The sequence below is a fragment of the Lepidochelys olivacea genome (genome assembly GCF_965140295.1).
Source record: "Lepidochelys olivacea isolate rLepOli2 genome assembly, chromosome: 19".
In the NCBI taxonomy this organism is placed as follows: Eukaryota; Metazoa; Chordata; order Testudines; family Cheloniidae; genus Lepidochelys; species Lepidochelys olivacea.
Genome location: NC_140429.1, coordinates 19,689,091 through 19,706,120, shown reverse-complemented (window position 1 = coordinate 19,706,120; position 17,030 = coordinate 19,689,091). Strand labels below are relative to the sequence as shown.

The window sequence follows — 17,030 nt, the reverse complement described above, 5'->3', positions numbered from 1 at the left end:
GAAAGCAGGCTTGTGTCTGTATGATGCCCATACCATCACATGCCTAATCTGTGCGGCGGAACACGCTGTTGATTGACTCCCTCACTTCACAAGAATCTGCCTCCAAGATCCCCCGGAGACTCTCATGGAGATATTGGGCAATCTGCTTCCACAGGTTCTTTGGCACAGCTGCTTTGTTTCTTGCCCCATTAACGCCTGCGCCACTCTGCCGGAGGGCGGAGGACATTGCTGCACACAGGGGAGCTGCATAAGGGACAGGACAGAAGCCACAGTCTTGGAGACGAACCTCCCTTGATTCCGTGCTCACCCTCAGCAGCGAGATATCTTCCATAATGAACACAGCCTGTGGAAAATATGGGGACAGGTATGATTATCAGCCCCTCTACCCCCCCCCCCCCCACACACACACACAGAGTGCTGGCTCTGCTCAAGAGCACAGTAGGGTCCGGGAACACTGATTTACTCTGCCCCTGTGGCTACTCGCCATTTTGGGGGTCTTGTGGCTCGTGTGCTTGCCTGGGGTCAGCCACTTAGTGACAGGTATGCAAATAGTGGCTGTCTTTTAAGTCACTGAATCAGTGTTTTGTGTGTTGCAAACAATACTGCTTCTGTAAAATGTTGTGTTTTGGCTTCACAGAGATGACCGAGGGAGCCCAGCCTCCCTCTTTATTATCACCGGCTGAATTAGAAAGAGGCCACAGAGAACTAAGGAGGACTTTCTGCATGAGGTTATGATGCACTTCGCCGCTGAAAAGCAGGAATTGAAGGAGTGGCAGGACAGTGAGAAGAGGGACTGAAAGGAGAACGCCACACGCCAGAATGAAGCCACAGAGTGACTCTTAAACGTTATGGAGCGCCAAATGGACACGCTCCAGGTGATACTAACACTGCAAACCGAGCAACTCTGCGCTCACCCTCCCCTGCAGCGTCTGTCGCAAAACTCTCTTTCCCATGCACCCCCCAGATACCACCAACACACTCTTATCAACGTACTGGCTCCAGTCTGTACCCATGGCATTCCACTCCTCCCCTGTCACAGTCTGGCACTGCAGACTCCCAGTACCCACTGCATTCAACACCCATCCCTCTGCAGTTTCACCCTGTTGAAGTACAGTACCTGCTGCACTGTACTCCAAGGGAGAAGGCTGGATATGATCCCTGGACATACACAAATCTTTAAATGTCCCTGGAGCCCACCTCCTCCTGATACCTTCTCTTCCCCCATCTCCCTCAGTGCTGATGTGTTTTTTTGTTTGTCTCTCTTCTCTGGTGGTTGTTTTTTAATAAAAGAATTGTGTTGGTTTAAAAGCAATCTTTATTCTATTAACTGAAAGCAAACAGAGCCCTGCAAAGCAACAGACAATTATCTTAAACCTTCATATTACATCATCTGCACCAATCACAATCACCTCCTAGCATTACAATCATTGCACTCCAGAGCATAGCAACAAATATTAGTGGCTTTCAGCTTCAAATTGCTGCCTTAAGGAGGGAGAGATAGCTCAGTGGTTTGAGCACTGGCCTGCTAGACCCGGGGTTGTGCGTTCAGTCCTTGAGGGGCCATTTAGGGATCTGGGGCAAAAAAAAAATAATAATTTTTTTTTGGATGATTTAGTTGGGGATTGGTCCTGCTTTGAGCAGGGGGTTGCACTAGATGACCTCCTGAGGTCCCTTCCAACCCTGATATTCTATGATCCCTGATCCTTATGGCCCTGCGCTGCGCCCCTCTAATAGCTCTGGTCTCTGGCTGTTCAAATTCAGCCTCCAGGCACTGAACCTCAGCAGTCCAGCCCTGAGTGAAGCTTTCACCCTTCCCTTCCCAAATATGGAGCATACAGCACGTGGCTATAAGCATAGGAATATTGTCATCAGCCAGGTCCAGCTTCCCATAGAGGCAGCGCCAGCAGGCCTTTAAACAGCCAAAAGCACACTCAACAGTCATTCTGCACTTGCTCAGCCTGTTGACCTGCTCCTTGCAGCTGTCAAGGTGCCCCATGTATGGCTTCATAAGCCATGGCATTAAGGGGTAGGCAGGGTCTTCCAGGATCACAGTGGACATTTTGACTTCCCTTACGGTGGTCTTCTGGTCCGGGAAGAAAATCCCTGCTTGCAGCTTCCTGAACAGGCCAGTGTTCCGAAAGATGCACGCGTCATGCACCTTTCCAGACCAGCCTGCGTTAATGTCTGTAAAACGCTCATGGTGATCCACAAGAGCCTGGAGAACCATAGAGAAATACCCCTTGCAATTAATGTTCTCGGTGGCTAGGTGGTTTGGTGCCAGAATTGGAATATGCGTACCATGTATCACCTCTCTGCAGTTAGCCCATTTGTGCAAAGCCATTTACAATGTCACGCATGTTGCCCAGAGTCACGGTCTTTTGGTGCAGGATGCAATTAATGGCCTTGCAGGCTTCCATCAACACAAGTCCAATGGTTGACTTTCGCACTCCGAACTGGTTAGCAACCGATTGGTAGCAGTCTGGAGTAGCCAGCTTCCACAGTGCAATCGCCACGCGCTTCTCCAGTGGCAGGGCAACTCTCATTCTTGTGTCCTTGCACCGCTGGGCTAGGGCGAACTCAGTACACAGTGCCATGAGCGTGGCTTTCCTCATCCGAAAGTGCTGCAGCCACTTCTCGTCATCCCAGACGTGCATAACTATGTGATCCCACCACTCAGTGCTTGTTTCCTGAGCCCAAAAACGGCATTCCACTGTGGTTAGCACTTCCATGAATACCGCAAGCAATCTCGTCTCGTAGCTAGTACGCGTTGTGAGATAAACGTTGCACTCCTCTTGCCTTTGTAGTTTAAGGAATAACTCCACTGCCACTCGTGACATGTTAGTCACAGTGAGCAGAATACTGGTCAACAGTTAGGGATCCATTCCTGCAGACCGAAGAGGCAGGGGACGCAGTACACAAACCATTTAAAGATGGTGCCAAATGCAAAAGGAAGCACAGGGATTGCTGGGATGCAAAGCAATGCAGGACAGGGCATTGGGACAGTACCCAGGATGCCCTGCAACCCCCTCCTCCTTCTCACAACTCTTAGCTGCAGAAGAAGAAGAGATGCTCTGTTGGACAGCTGCCCAAAGTGCACTGCTCTGAATACTGCTGCAAGTGCCGCAAGTATGAACACGCTATTGTGCAGGGAGCTGACAGTGTGAACACACAACAGCGGTTTCCCTGCAGCGCTCTTAGCGGCACTGTAACTGCCAGCGCTGTAACTCTGCCAGTGTAGACATACCTTGAGTACATCTCCCAGACCTGAAGAAGAGTTCTGTGTAAGCTTGAAAGCTTGTCTCTTTCTCTCCAGGAAGGTGGTCCAATAAAAGATATTACCTCACCTACCTCATCTCTCTCAATTATTGAATATACTGTGGTTTTTTATGCTTCCTACGTGTACTCCATAATTTCCCTTTCTAACCTGCATGACAAGTTAAGGTTAGTTACGATGTTATGGGTATATCTGTCTGCCTTCAAAGAACTGCTGCCACTGTATAAGGGAAGCTGCTGATCCCTGAGCTGTAACTGCTCTGTGGCTGAGCAGAGTACTTCAATCTCCAGGTCTGTCAGTCTGGCACTAATGTTACTTAAACTAGTCATGCTCAAACTAGCTTTCCAAATCCCATTCAGTCCTTACTTTGCCTGAGTTTATTTTCTCTGCAGCTTGTCAGAATATTTGTGTACAGTATAAATAGAATTCTCATTTTTTCCTACCACCATCATCTGCTCAATTCATTCAAAGCCAGACTGACAGCATGTATTTGATAGTACCTTTGCTTCCACAGTGCTGCATTGTTCCACAGATGTTGCATACACTGAAATTGACTACACTGAGAAGACACGATAGGTATAGAAATGCAGCAAAAGGACAGGACTGTTTAAATTTGCTTGCTCAGGCATGGTGTGATTCTTCAACATCATGTGCGCTTTCTGTTTTCCATTTGTATTATTTGTCTGTGCCGTTTCTTTAGCCTTGTTTCACCCTAAATGCACATAGGACCTGCTGGAAGCTGTTTCATTCTTATGTTCACTCTTGGTTTTCTCTTTTCTGAGACTTACCACAATCTGTGTTTTTGTTTTGTTTTTTTGGTTGTTGCCACTGCTAAAAATGTAAGTGATGATTAGCTGCTTCTGCAATGCTTTAAACCTTGTTTTGATTTTACCCTATTGTACAAAATTTACCTTGAAACAGCTATCGGGCTATTTATTATTTATTTCTCTTTCTGCTGCAATGGTTAAAAGGACACTGTCAAGGTATCACTTATAATTTTTTAAAATCCCTTTTTTTACTGTTTATAATAATCCCTGAGTTTAAAATTGAAATAATTTGTTGCTGAACACTTTTTTTCCTTCAGTGGTACATTCACATTGACTTCTTGTTGTTGGGTTGCTCGTGAATGTTGGGCAGATAACTTTGAATCGTTTTAGGGGAGAAAAAAATTTACACTGACTACGCAAACTGAAAGGAAATACGTAGGTCTCATGTTGGACCTACAGCCTTGACAGTGTCCCTTTAAATATGCCTCCCGACTAGTACTGGAGCCAAAGTGCAGGCACCCACTTCACTATGAACTTCCTCAGTTTGTGTCTCCATCTTCCCTGTCATCATCAGCAACTGAGATTAAAGCCTGTCTCAGTCCAGTTGGAAGGGTATGAAATCTGCTACTCTCTATTCTGTACAAGACATTTTGATTAACCCTCACCTTTAGTATATACACAGGAGACAAGTTGCAATTCACCACCCAGAGCTCCTTGGGAGTTGTCGCAGCCTTCCTGAGGAAGCAGCTTTTGAGAGGTTTTTAGGAGAGGCACTCTGCAGTGCAATGGTCACATCTAGGATTTACAGGGCCAGGGATAAGTAGTAGGAGGATGCCCCTCACCCTGTCGAATTGTCTCCTGGAGAAAGTAGCCCTGTATCTGTCCCTTGCCTCCAGAGAGGACTCTCCTGTAAGCCTGACACATGCTATTTCTGACACTTTATCTCTGCCAATCTGCCTTCCTTTATGGTGCTTGCTGTTTTCTCTCCTCTTTTTCTTTGACCCATTTGTCCCTGCCCCCTCATGTGTTCTCACCCCCTTTTTTTCTTTGTGCTCAGACTCCTAGGGTTTTTTTGCCCTAATTCCCTCACTCTCTCTTATCAGGGTCAGGACAGCTGAAGCTCCTTAGAGCTCCTCCCATGTTCTCAGAGCTCAGGAAAAGGCTCCACAATGCATATCCCTGCTGGCCCCTCCCCACATCTCCAGCAATAGTAACCACTAGTCAGACCTGCAGCTGCTACACTTAACAGCTGGACTGTGCTGCTGTGCACTTGACATAGGGGTTGCCATCCAGTGGGATGAGGGAGGCCTCAAACACTGACCTAGTAGAACTATTGTGGCTCTGTGTAGTGCTGTGTTGAAGGTTCAGCGGTGTCACAGTAGCAACACCAAAAGTGTTTAAAGAAATGCTCCCCTACTACACAGTAAGATTGAAAAACTTATCTAACTACCAGCAATACCCCTACTTCATCCAGGAATAGATGAGGGTGCCAGGGGGCACTGCTTGCGCCATTTGTAGCCAAGCTTCCACCTATGTAGTACCTTCCTTCTGCCTGATCAGCATACATCACGCCCTCGCTGAAGGCTTGATGTGCACAAAGCCTCATCGGAAGGTGGCAAACAGCTCAGTAGAGTCAGGGTGCACCTTTCTGACATCCGAAAGCATGTACACATGGCCCACAGGTAAGCCATTGGACCTCAGGTGTTTAACTTCAACCTTTAGTTGAGGAAGCCTTTTTCTACTGACTTGTTTTTTGCAGTCATTGGGGAGCCCAGTAAACAATGCTAGTTGCCTGTTTACCAATTCAGAGGTGAGAAAGAGAGAGGAACTTGGCAGATTATCCCTAAATACCTTGCATACTTTTCTTGTCTGATCATTTTGAAGAATTTAAGACTTCAAAACTTACAGGTGACGCCCTCAGCTTCTTTTTGTTTACTATATCTTTTTTTAAAGTGTATGACACAGGGCAGTAAAGTAATGATTCTATCAACACCAGTGTAACATTACACGTCCGTGCTCTACCTTGCTCTTTTGCATATTACTTCATTGCTATATACACCGCTCACATTTTGAGGGGGAAGGATTGGAGGCAACTTGTGTTACTGAATTAAAAACATATCTTGTAGTGGAATTAGCACCACAATGGAAAAGGAAGTCTAAGCTTCATGGTTCTGAAGTCTTTCTGGACTTCTTAATTTTACCAGCCTCCACTCCACACCTGTTAAGTTCCTCCTTAATTAAGTATTCGTATCTGGAGGTTTGGTGGTTTTTTTTTTTTTTTTAATTTACAGAGACAAATCTGTTCTTTGACTTTCAGGTTCCTAAAGAGAAAGATGAAATGGTGGAGCAGGAATTCAACCGTTTGCTGGAGGCCACCTCCTATCTCAGTCATCAGCTGGACTTCAATGTCCTCAATAACAAGCCAGTCTCCCTAGGACAGGCTCTGGAGGTTGTCATACAGTAAGTGACCTCATGCTTTGCTGATAGAAGTTAATAGTCTCATAGACTTTAAGGCCAGAAGGGACCATCATGATCATCTAGTCTGATCTCTCCTGCACATCACAAGCGATAGAACCTCGCCCACCATAGCTCAGTGGTTTGAGCATTGGCATGCTAAACCCAGGGTTGTGAGTTCAATCCTTGAGGGGGCCATTTAGGGATCTGGGGCAAAAATTGGGGATTGGTCCTGCTTTGAGCAGGGGGTTGGACTACATGACCTCCTGAGGTCCCTTCCAACCCTGAGATTCTATGATTCTATGATTCACCCACTCCTGTAATAGATCCCTAACCTCTGGCTGAGTTACTGAAGTCCTCAAATAATGATTTAAAGACTTCAAATTACAGAGAATCTACCATTTACACTAGTTTAAACTTACAAGTGATCTGTGCCCCATGCTGCAGAGGAAGATGAAAAACTCACAGGGTCTCTGCCAATCTAACTGGGGGGAAAATTCCTTCCCAATCCCAAATATGGACTCTGAGCATTTTGGCAAGACACAGCAGCCAGACACCTGGGAAAGAATCCTCTGCAGTAACTCAGAGCCCGCCCCGTCTAGTGTTGCATCACCGGCCATTGAAGATATTTGCAACTGGCAGTCGTAGATTGGCTACATGACATTGTAGGCAGTTTCATCATCCCATCCATAAACTTACCTTTGAAAAATCATGGGAGATGGGGGAAATTCCAGAGGACTAATAGACAGATATAATGCCAGTCTATAAAAAGGAGAATAAAGACAGCCCAGGGAATTACAGACCAGTCAGCTTAACTTCAGTACCCAGAAAGAGCAAATAATCAAGCAGTCAGTTTACAAACACCTAGAAGATAATATGGTGATAAGTAACAGTCAAGAACAAATCATGTCAAACCAACCTAATGGCTTCCTTTGACAGGGTAACAAGCCTTGTAGATGGGGGGAAAGTGGTAGAGGTGGTGTATCTTTATTTTAGTAAGGCTTTTAATACTGTCTCACGTGGCTGTCTCATAAACAAAGTAGGGAATATAGCTTAGATGGAACTATCAAAAGGTGGGTGCATAACTTCTCTGGAAATGGTTTTCCAACCAGTTATCAATGTTTCACAGTGAAGCTGGAAGGGCATATCGAGTGGGGTCTTGCAGGGATCAGTTCTGGATCCAGTTCTGTTCAGTATCTTCATCAATAATTTAGATAATGGCAGAGAGTACAATTACAAAGTGATCACATGATCACAGTTTTCAAATACATAAAAGTTTTTTACAAGGAGGAGGAGGGAGAAAAATTGTTCTCCTTAACCTCTAAGAATAGGACAAGAATCAATGGGCTTAAATTGCAGCAAGTGCACTTTAGGTTGGACATTAGGAAAAACTTGTTAATTGTCAGGGCAAAGTACTCAAATAAATTGCCCAGGGAGGTTGCAGAATCTCCGTCACTGGAGCTTTTTAAGAGCAGGTTAGACAAACGCTTGCCAGGCATGGTCTAAAATAATACTTAGTCCTGCCATAAGTGCAAGGGACTGGACTAGATGACCACTCGAGGTTCCTTCCAGTCCTGTGATGCTATGATTACCCGTATTAAAAACTGAAGCAAAGTATTCATTTAAGTGTTGGTCCGTGCCTAGATTCTTTCATCGCCACCGCCATCACCACCACAGTGAGTAGTGGTCCCACTTCTTTCCTTGTTTTCTTCTTATTTATATGGCTATAGAACCTTTTACTAATGGTTTTCTTTTCCTTTGCAAGGTCCAACTCTGCTTGTTTTTTGGTAGATCTCACTTTTTCCTTGCACTTACTGACTTCCAAGACGTAGCTTTCCTTGGTGATCCATCCCTTCTTCCATTCCTTGTAGGCTTTCTGCTTTCTCTTGTTAGGCAAAAAGATGCTTTTCCCCAAGAATCAGGCAAGCACAAACAGTACTGAAGGAGGATTTATTCACGGCACTGGGAAGACTGGTAAACAGCTTCAAAAATATGGTGCCACATTGGCCAGTTGTATACATTCTCTTATCTAATTCATTTGCATTTATTTGTACATTGTTACAAGTAAAAAGAAAACTCTTAACAAAGATAATAATAGGAACAGTACATACTGTGATACAGCATGACCAGACAGCAGCAGGAGAGTGTTAGAAGGGAGCTTTATACCCTGTAGAGGGAAGAAAGTTTGCTATAGATTAATTAGAGCACCTGAAGCCAGTCACCTGATACAACCCCCCTGCTTCAATCAGACAAGGAAAGGAGTTGAAGCAGAGTGGATTGGTGTTGGAGCAGAGAGCAGTTTGGAGAAATGCTGTGGTGGGCTAAGAAGACCAAGACCCTAGGTAAAGGGACATCTGGTTTGTGCAGAGGGAGGGCAGGAAGCCCCACAAGCTGAAGGGCAGGAAAGGGAAGTAGCCCAGGGGAAGGAACCTCTAGTTCAAGCGGTTTACCACTATCCCTAGGGCCCCTTGGCTGGGACCTGGAGTGGAGGGCGGGCCTGGGTCCCTCCCTCTCCACTCCCCTCCCCTAAGACACTAGTGGGGCAGTTAATACCCCAGTTCAGGGGCGAGAAACAGTGCCCTGAGCCCTTCCCAAGAAGAGAGAGCACGAGACCCATCAAAGTAGTGCCGGCAGTTTGCCACAATATGTATAGAGGTCATCCTCATTACATCGAGTATCTATGGCTACCTAGCGGGGGGAAGAGGCTGGGTGGGGGGGTAGGGATGAGTGCTCACAGATATCTCGGGGTCCTGGAGGTGGTCAGCATTGTCCTTCCTTACCGATAAACTGAGTTACTGGGTGGACATTTGAATATCTGAGTTATCATGTATTGACAGAAGCCATTGTGCTTGGGCCTCTGAAGCATTTCTGCTTGATCTGTGGTTTCTGCCTTAGCTGTTAGCTAAATTTTAACTCTTGCTTGACAATTCCCTCCTGTTGTCTCCTATCAAACTTTTAGGTGAGATAAAGTTAATACTTCGATATACATGATCTGTTTTAGGGTTGCCCAAGGGGGAAGGGAGAGGGGAATTGGGGGAAGGGGGTAAAGGTAGGAAACATAGTAAGATTTTTAAGTGTGTGTCTAAAGTACCCACACATGACGAGAGGTTAGTAACACAAATATAGGAGCAGCAGCAGCTGTTGTTTGGACAGTGGCCCACTGGGAGATGGGGCTGTAGGATGCATTATGAACAGGATTTTTTAGTCAGGTGATGGTTTGATTGGAGAGCTGGACTTCAGTGTGACCTTCGGTGACGTGGTTATGAACGGTGGTAGACGAAGTAGCTCCTTGGCCAGTTGAACCAGTATATTGTCCAGGTATAGGTTGTTATACCACCGAGGAGCCGTTGTCATTCCAGTGAACACACAGTCGGGAAGGTGCACATAGAATCATAGAATATCAGGGTTGGAAGGGACCTCAGGAGGTCATCTAGTCCAACCCCCTGCTCAAAGCAGGACCAATTCCCAATTAAATCATCCCAGCCAGAGCTTTGTCAAGCCTGACCTTAAGAACTTCTAAGGAAGGAGATTCTACCACCTCCCTAGGTAACGCATTCCAGTGTTTCACCACCCTCCTAGTGAAAAAGTTTTTCCTAATATCCAACCTAAACCTCCCCCACTGCAACTTGAGACCATTACTCCTTGTCCTGTCATCTTCTACCACTGAGAATAGTCTAGAACCATCCTCTTTGGAGCCACCTCTCAGGTAGTTGAAAGCAGCTATCAAATCCCCCCTCATTCTTCTCTTCTGCAGACTAAACAGTTCCCTCAGCCTCTCCTCATACGTCATGTGTTCCAGACCCCTAATCATTTTTGTTGCCCTTCGCTGGACTCTCTCCAGTTTCTCCACATCCTTCTTGTAATGTGGGGCCCAAAACTGGACACAGTACTCCAGATGAGACCTCACCAATGTCGAATAGAGGGGAACGATCACGTCCCTCGATCTGCTCGCTATGCCCCTACTTATACATCCCAAAATGCCATTGACCTTCTTGGCAACAAGGGCACACTGTTGACTCATATCCAGCTTCTCGTCCACTGTCATCCCTAGGTCCTTTTCCGCAGAACTGCTGCCTAGCCATTCAATCCCTAGTCTGTAGCGGTGCATGGGATTCTTCCGTCCTAAGTGCAGGACTCTGCACTTATCCTTGTTGAACCTCATCAGATTTCTTTTGGCCCAGTCCTCCAATTTGTCTAGGTCCCTTCCTATCCCTATCTGCCACCGTATCTACCACTCCCCCTAGTTTAGTATCATCCGCAAATTTGCTGAGAGTGCAATCCACACCATCCTCCAGATCATTTATGAAGATATTGAACAAAACCGGCCCCAGGACCGACCCTTAGGGCACTCCACTTGATACCGGCTGCCAACTAGACATGGAGCCATTGATGACTGCCCGTTGAGCCCGATAATCTAGCCAACTTTCTACCCACCTACATCACCTAGGGTAAATGAGTCAGTAATTTGCAGGCACATGGAAGTGTTTGTCTGGCACTGTAGTGGTCCATACATGTAATAAGATGCAGCGGTGATGAAACACCACTGAGTAGAGGATACTTGTACAGCAATTTCACCATCTGCAGGAGGAAGGACATCCACAACCACAGAAGAGGACAAGGTTAAAGGACGAAGGGTAGAACAGGAACACGCAGTGTAACTGTCCGTTTCTGTACAACAGTTTGAGGTTGTCATCAGTGTAGCGTCACCGGGGGATGGTGCCAGGTATCCGGATAGCCCTACTTTGTACACTATATTGTTAGTTACATATTTTATAGACTTAAAATGGAAAGAAGAAGGAAACACATGGGTAGGGATGACAGAAGGGTACACGAAGGAAATTAAAGGAGAAGGGTGAGTCTGGAGGAAGTAAAGAGGCTACTGTTAGTTGAGTAGAAATGCCTGCAATGTGGGCAAGGGTAGGGAGGAAAGGGTATGGGACGGGGGAAAACCCAGGCATACATTTAACATGTCTTCTTTTGCAGTGTTAAACAGATCACGAGCTAGCATATCACAAGCATGACCTTTAGCTTGTGACTTAGCCCGGTTGACTATAGCATTTGAGGGGTTTTTTTAATGATTTTGTAGAAATCCTTTATGACCACATTAATTGCAGTTAGAGTATAAGATAACCCAGTGTTAGTATGCTTAAGGGCTTGGGTGGTTTGGCCTTTGACCCAAGAATTGTATGACTTTTCAGAATTCAAATTAAGAGTATTTAGTATGGAACTGGAGCTTTCAAAAAAATCCTCCAATGTCACCTAACATGCTGCGTTTTTGTCTTTTGGCTGTACGGGCTTGAATAACATATTGGTGCATTAGAACCTGTAGCTGGCCCTGAAGCCATCGCAGGGAGCTGGGGAGGTCTGAAGATACGTTTTACAAGGGTGCCGAAAAACTGGACAAATCATATTTAACTTGAACGGAAACCATAAGAATTATGCAAAAGTGTTTTGTTGGGGCCTACTTGAATAATGCCGTCCAGGGGGGTAGAATCCAATGTCGGACAGACAGTAAGCAGGGAGAATCCACAAGTGTTTAGACTGTAACAATGTATATTAGTAAAATGCAAACATTTAACCGGGTGCACACACTGTTCCTGACAGTAGTGTCCCTCCATCCTAGGTTCCCACAGCAGAGGAGGAATGTCCTGCATTTACAAACACTGTCATATTCCTGAAAACTACCCAATCCTCCCACACACATTCACATCGATACTCTCCCAGCCTATTAGCAGCCTCATAAATGTTGTGAATTTTAACCGATCCATCCGAGGCCCTTGAAATAGAATAGTTTGTTTTAGTGGAGTGCCCTTAAATTGGCAGTCTGTCACACTAAGCTTGATAAGTTTATGGAGGGGATGATATGATGGGATAGCCTAATTTTGATAGTTAATTTATCTTCAACTATTAGCGATAGATATGCCCAATGGCCTATGATGGGATGTTAGGTGGGGTGACATCTGAGTTGCTACAGAGAATTATTTCTTGGGTGTCTGGCTGGTGAGTCTGGCCCACATGCTCAGGGTTTAGCTGATCGCCATATTTGGGGTTGGGAAGGAATTTTCCTCCAGGGCAGATTGGCAGAGGCCCTGCGGGTTTTTCGCCTTCCTCTGCAGCGTGGGGCACGGATCACTTGCTGGAGGATTCTCTACACCTCAAAGTATTTAAACCACGATTTGAGGACTTCGATAGCTCAGACATAGGTTAGGGGTTTGTTCCAGGAGTGGGTGGGTGAGCTTCTGTGGCCTGCGTTGTGCAGGAGGTCAGACTAGACTATCATAATGGTCCCTTCTGACCTTAAAGTCTATGATTATTTGTCTCTTGGTTCTTTTCCCAACATTTTATGGTTGGGCACCCTGGAATTGGAGGCCCTATATGTGTGAAAAGAAAAGGAGTACTTGTGGCACCTTAGAGACTAACCAATTTATTTGAGCATAAGCTTTCGTGAGCTACAGCTCACTTCATCGGATGCATATTGAGAAAGTGTAGAAGATCTGTTTATACACACAAAGCATGAAAAAATACCTCCCCCCACCCCACTCTCCTGCTGGTAATAGCTTATCTAAAGTGATCACTCTCCTTACAATGTGTATGATAATCAAGGTGGGCCATTTCCAGCACAAATCCAGGGTTTAACAAGAACGTCTGAGGGGGGCAGGGGGGTAGGAAAAAACAAGGGGAAATAGCTTACCTTGCATAATGACTTAGCCACTCCCAGTCTCTATTCAAGCCTAAGTTAATTGTGTCCAATTTGCAAATGAATTCCAATTCAACAGTCTCTCGCTGGAGTCTGGATTTGAAGTTTTTTTGTTGTAATATCGCAACTTTCATGTCTGTAATTGCGTGACCAGAGAGATTGAAGTGTTCTCCGACTGGTTTATGAATGTTATAATTCTTGACATCTGATTTGTGTCCATTTATTCTTTTACGTAGAGACTGTCCAGTTTGACCAATGTCCATGGCAGAGGGGCATTGCTGGCACATGATGGCATATATCACATTGGTGGATGTGCAGGTTAACGAGCCTCTGATAGTGTGGCTGATGTTATTAGGCCCTGTGATGGTGTCCCCTGAATAGATATGTGGGCACAGTTGGCAACGGGCTTTGTTGCAAGGATAGGTTCCTGGGTTAGTAGTTCTGTTGTGTGGTATGGCTTCTTTTCCCTTGAGGAATTCCACCATGATTTCAACAATTTCCATCCCACCATCAACCTCAGCCTGGTCCAGTCCACACAAAAGATCCACTTCCTGGACACTACAGTGCTAATAAACAATGGTCACATAAACACTAGCCTATACCGGAAACCTACTGACCCCTATTCCTATCTACGTGCCTCCAGCTTTCACCCTGACCACACCACACGATCCATCGTCTACAGCCAAGCTCTGCGATACAACCGCATTTGCTCCAACCCCTCAGACAGAGACAAACACCTACAAGGTCTCTATCAAGCATTCTTACAACTACAGTACCCACCTGCGGAAGTGAAGAAACAGATCGATAGAGCCAGAAGAGTTCCCAGAAGTCACCTACTACAGGACAGGCCTAACAAAGAAAATAACAGAACGCCACTAGCCATCACCTTCAGCCCCCAACTAAAACCCCTCCAACGCATTATTAAGGATCTACAACCTATCCTAAAGGATGACCCAACACTCTCACAAATCTTGGGAGACAGGCCAGTCCTTGCCTACAGACAGCCCCGCAACCTGAAGCAAATACTCACCAGCAACCACAAACCACACAACAGAACCACTGACCCAGGAATCTATCCTTGCAACAAAGCCCGTTGCCAATTGTGCCCACATATCTATTCAGGGGACACCATCACAGGGCCTAATAACATCAGCCACACTATCAGAGGCTCGTTCACCTGCACATCCACCAATGTGATATATGCCATCATGTGCCAGCAATGCCCCTCTGCCATGGACATTGGTCAAACTGGACAGTCTCTACGTAAAAGAATAAATGGACACAAATCAGATGTGAAGAATTATAACATTCATAAACCAGTCGGAGAACACTTCAATCTCTCTGGTCACGCAATTACAGACATGAAAGTTGCGATATTACAACAAAAAAACTTCAAATCCAGACTCCAGCGAGAAACTGTTGAATTGGAATTCATTTGCGAATTGGATACAATTAACTTAGGCTTGAATAGAGACTGGGAGTGGCTATTTCCCCTTGTTTTTTCCTACCCCCCTGCCCCCCCCCCCCCCCGACGTTCTTGTTAAACCCTGGATTTGTGCTGGAAATGGCCCACCTTGATTATCATACATATTGTAAGGAGAGTGGTCACTTTAGATAACCTATTACCAGCAGGAGAGTGGGGTGGGGAGAGGTGTTTTTTCATGCTTTGTGTGTATAAAAAGATCTTCTACACTTTCCACAGTATGCATCCGATGAAGTGAGCTGTAGCTCACGAAAGCTTATGCTCAAATAAATTGGTTAGTCTCTAAGGTGCCACAAGTACTCCTTTTCTTTTTGCGAATACAGACTAACACGACTGTTACTCTGAAACCTATATGTGTGGACGCACATCCCACGAGGCTAAATACCCATTTACAGTCCATATTTGGTGAGATGCAGGGAGGGAGCCGAAGGCTGCTCCCGGGCTGTGGTAGTTGGATTGGGACCTTGGTCCCAGGATCCTTATGGGGGCGAGCTTGTAACCACGATAGGTCGGGTGGTCAGCCAAGTGTCTGGTTTCTTTACCCATTTGCCACTGCCTCCTGCAGGGAATTGCACATACTGACCAGCTATTAAACAGGTATTTTGTGTAACGTGTACCAAGGGCGGGTCCCAGGAGCCTGCGTCAGGTATGTTTGCCAGGAAGATGAACATGGGGAGCCACATTTGTTACCTAAAAGAATACAATATAAACAGAATGAATTCACAGACAGCTGCAGCGGCACAGGAGCTAGCAAACAGAGCTGTAAACAGGGGAGTTTGAGTGGGAGTTCTGTTGGAGGAGAAGGTATTTGTGTTTGTTTGGTTTTGTATTGGTAGTATCTGTATGTGTAGAGGCTTGTAGGGGCTTTGTGCTGGGAGAGAAGCTGAGCCCTGATTAGGGGGCGGGGCTTCACTGAGTAGGGGTCCTATAAAGGTAGCAGCCAGTCAGACAGCGGCACAGGAGCTAGCAAACAGAGCTGTAAACAGGGGAGTTTGAGTGGGAGTTTGAAAGGGGAGTTTGTCTTGTGGTGCTTGTGTGGGGTTCGGTTTTGCTGTGGGTGGTGGTGTTTTGGTGTGGTTTGTGTTTCCCAGATTAACAGGATTTAGGTGGGAAGGCTATGACAGATTCAGAGGTGGCAGTGGGAGTGACCAATGTAGCAGATGACACAATGAAGATGACTGGATGTGGAAGCTGTGGTATGTACATGATCCTGGAGGGGGCACCTGGTAAGAGTTTTGTCTGCATGAAATGCCGTCTGATAGAGCTGATGGAGGAAAAGATCAGAGGTTTGGAGATGCAGGTGGAAAGTCTGGTAGAGTTTAGGAAGGGGTTTGAGCAGATTATGGAGCAAAGACATGAGGTATCTGAAGGGAAAAGCTCAGACTTGCAGATGGAAGCAGGACTAGGGAATTCTGAGGGGAGACTGGGTGAGGAAAGTGGTCAGTGGAAGCATGTGACTAAAAACTAGGCAGAGGAAAAGACGGGCTAGTGAAGGAGAAATAGAGCTTCAGAATAGGTTTGCAGAGTTGGAAAATGAAGAAGGGGCTCAGCAGGTAGTCACTGAAGGTGACAGGGCAAGGAAGAAGAGAAGAGCGGTTAGTCCTATAGGAAAAGGGGAAGAGTTAATGGAGATTACACCAAATATGAGCCCCAGGAGGATACAGGATGGGTTAAAAAGGATTACAAGGGAGAATGGGAATGGAAAGAACTTGCAGCCAGAGGGAACAGGGGATAGACTGGAGAATAGCACCGTCACTAGGAAAAGGCAGGTCTATGTGATTGGGGACTCTTTACTGAGAAGAATAGATAGGCCTGTAACCAGAGCTGATCCAGAAAATAGGAGGGTGTGCTGTCTTCCAGGTGCTAAGATACGGGATGTAGACCTGAGGTTGAAAAGGATTCTAAAGGGAGCGGGAAAGAATCCCCTAATTATCCTTCATGTGGGAACAAATGATACGGCTAGATTCTCGCTGGAAAGTATTAAGGGAGACTATGCTAGGCTGGGGAGGACGCTTAAGGAAATTGAGGCTCAGGTGATCTTTAGTGGGATTCTGCCTGTTCCTAGAGAAGGGCAACAAAGGTGTGACAAGATTATGACTATCAATAGATGGCTTAGGCAGTGGTGCTATAAGGAGGGCTTTGGGATGTATGGCCATTGGGAGGCATTCATGGACAGAAGACAGTTCTCTCGGGATGGACTTCATCTGAGTAGGGAAGGAAATAGACTTCTAGGATGGAGGCTGGCACAACTGATTAAGAGAGCTTTAAACTAGGAATTTGGGGGAGATGGTTGGGAGATGTCCAGGTAATCTCCATGCCAGAATTTAGCATAGAGTGGAAAGAAAATGAAGTAAG

The 17,030-nt window shown here is 45.9% G+C and overlaps 1 protein-coding gene across 2 annotated transcripts in view; it reads left to right on the top strand.

Moving 5' to 3' along the window:
* The window catches only part of KDM1A (lysine demethylase 1A), a 183,317-nt gene that overhangs the window by 73,678 nt on the left and 92,609 nt on the right, over positions 1-17,030 (top strand). For both annotated transcript variants that reach the window (XM_084652354.1, XM_084652353.1), the window contains one exon: positions 6,359-6,501. In XM_084652354.1, the coding sequence (XP_084508480.1) occupies positions 6,359-6,501 (143 nt within the window). The remainder of the gene's footprint in view (positions 1-6,358; positions 6,502-17,030) is intronic.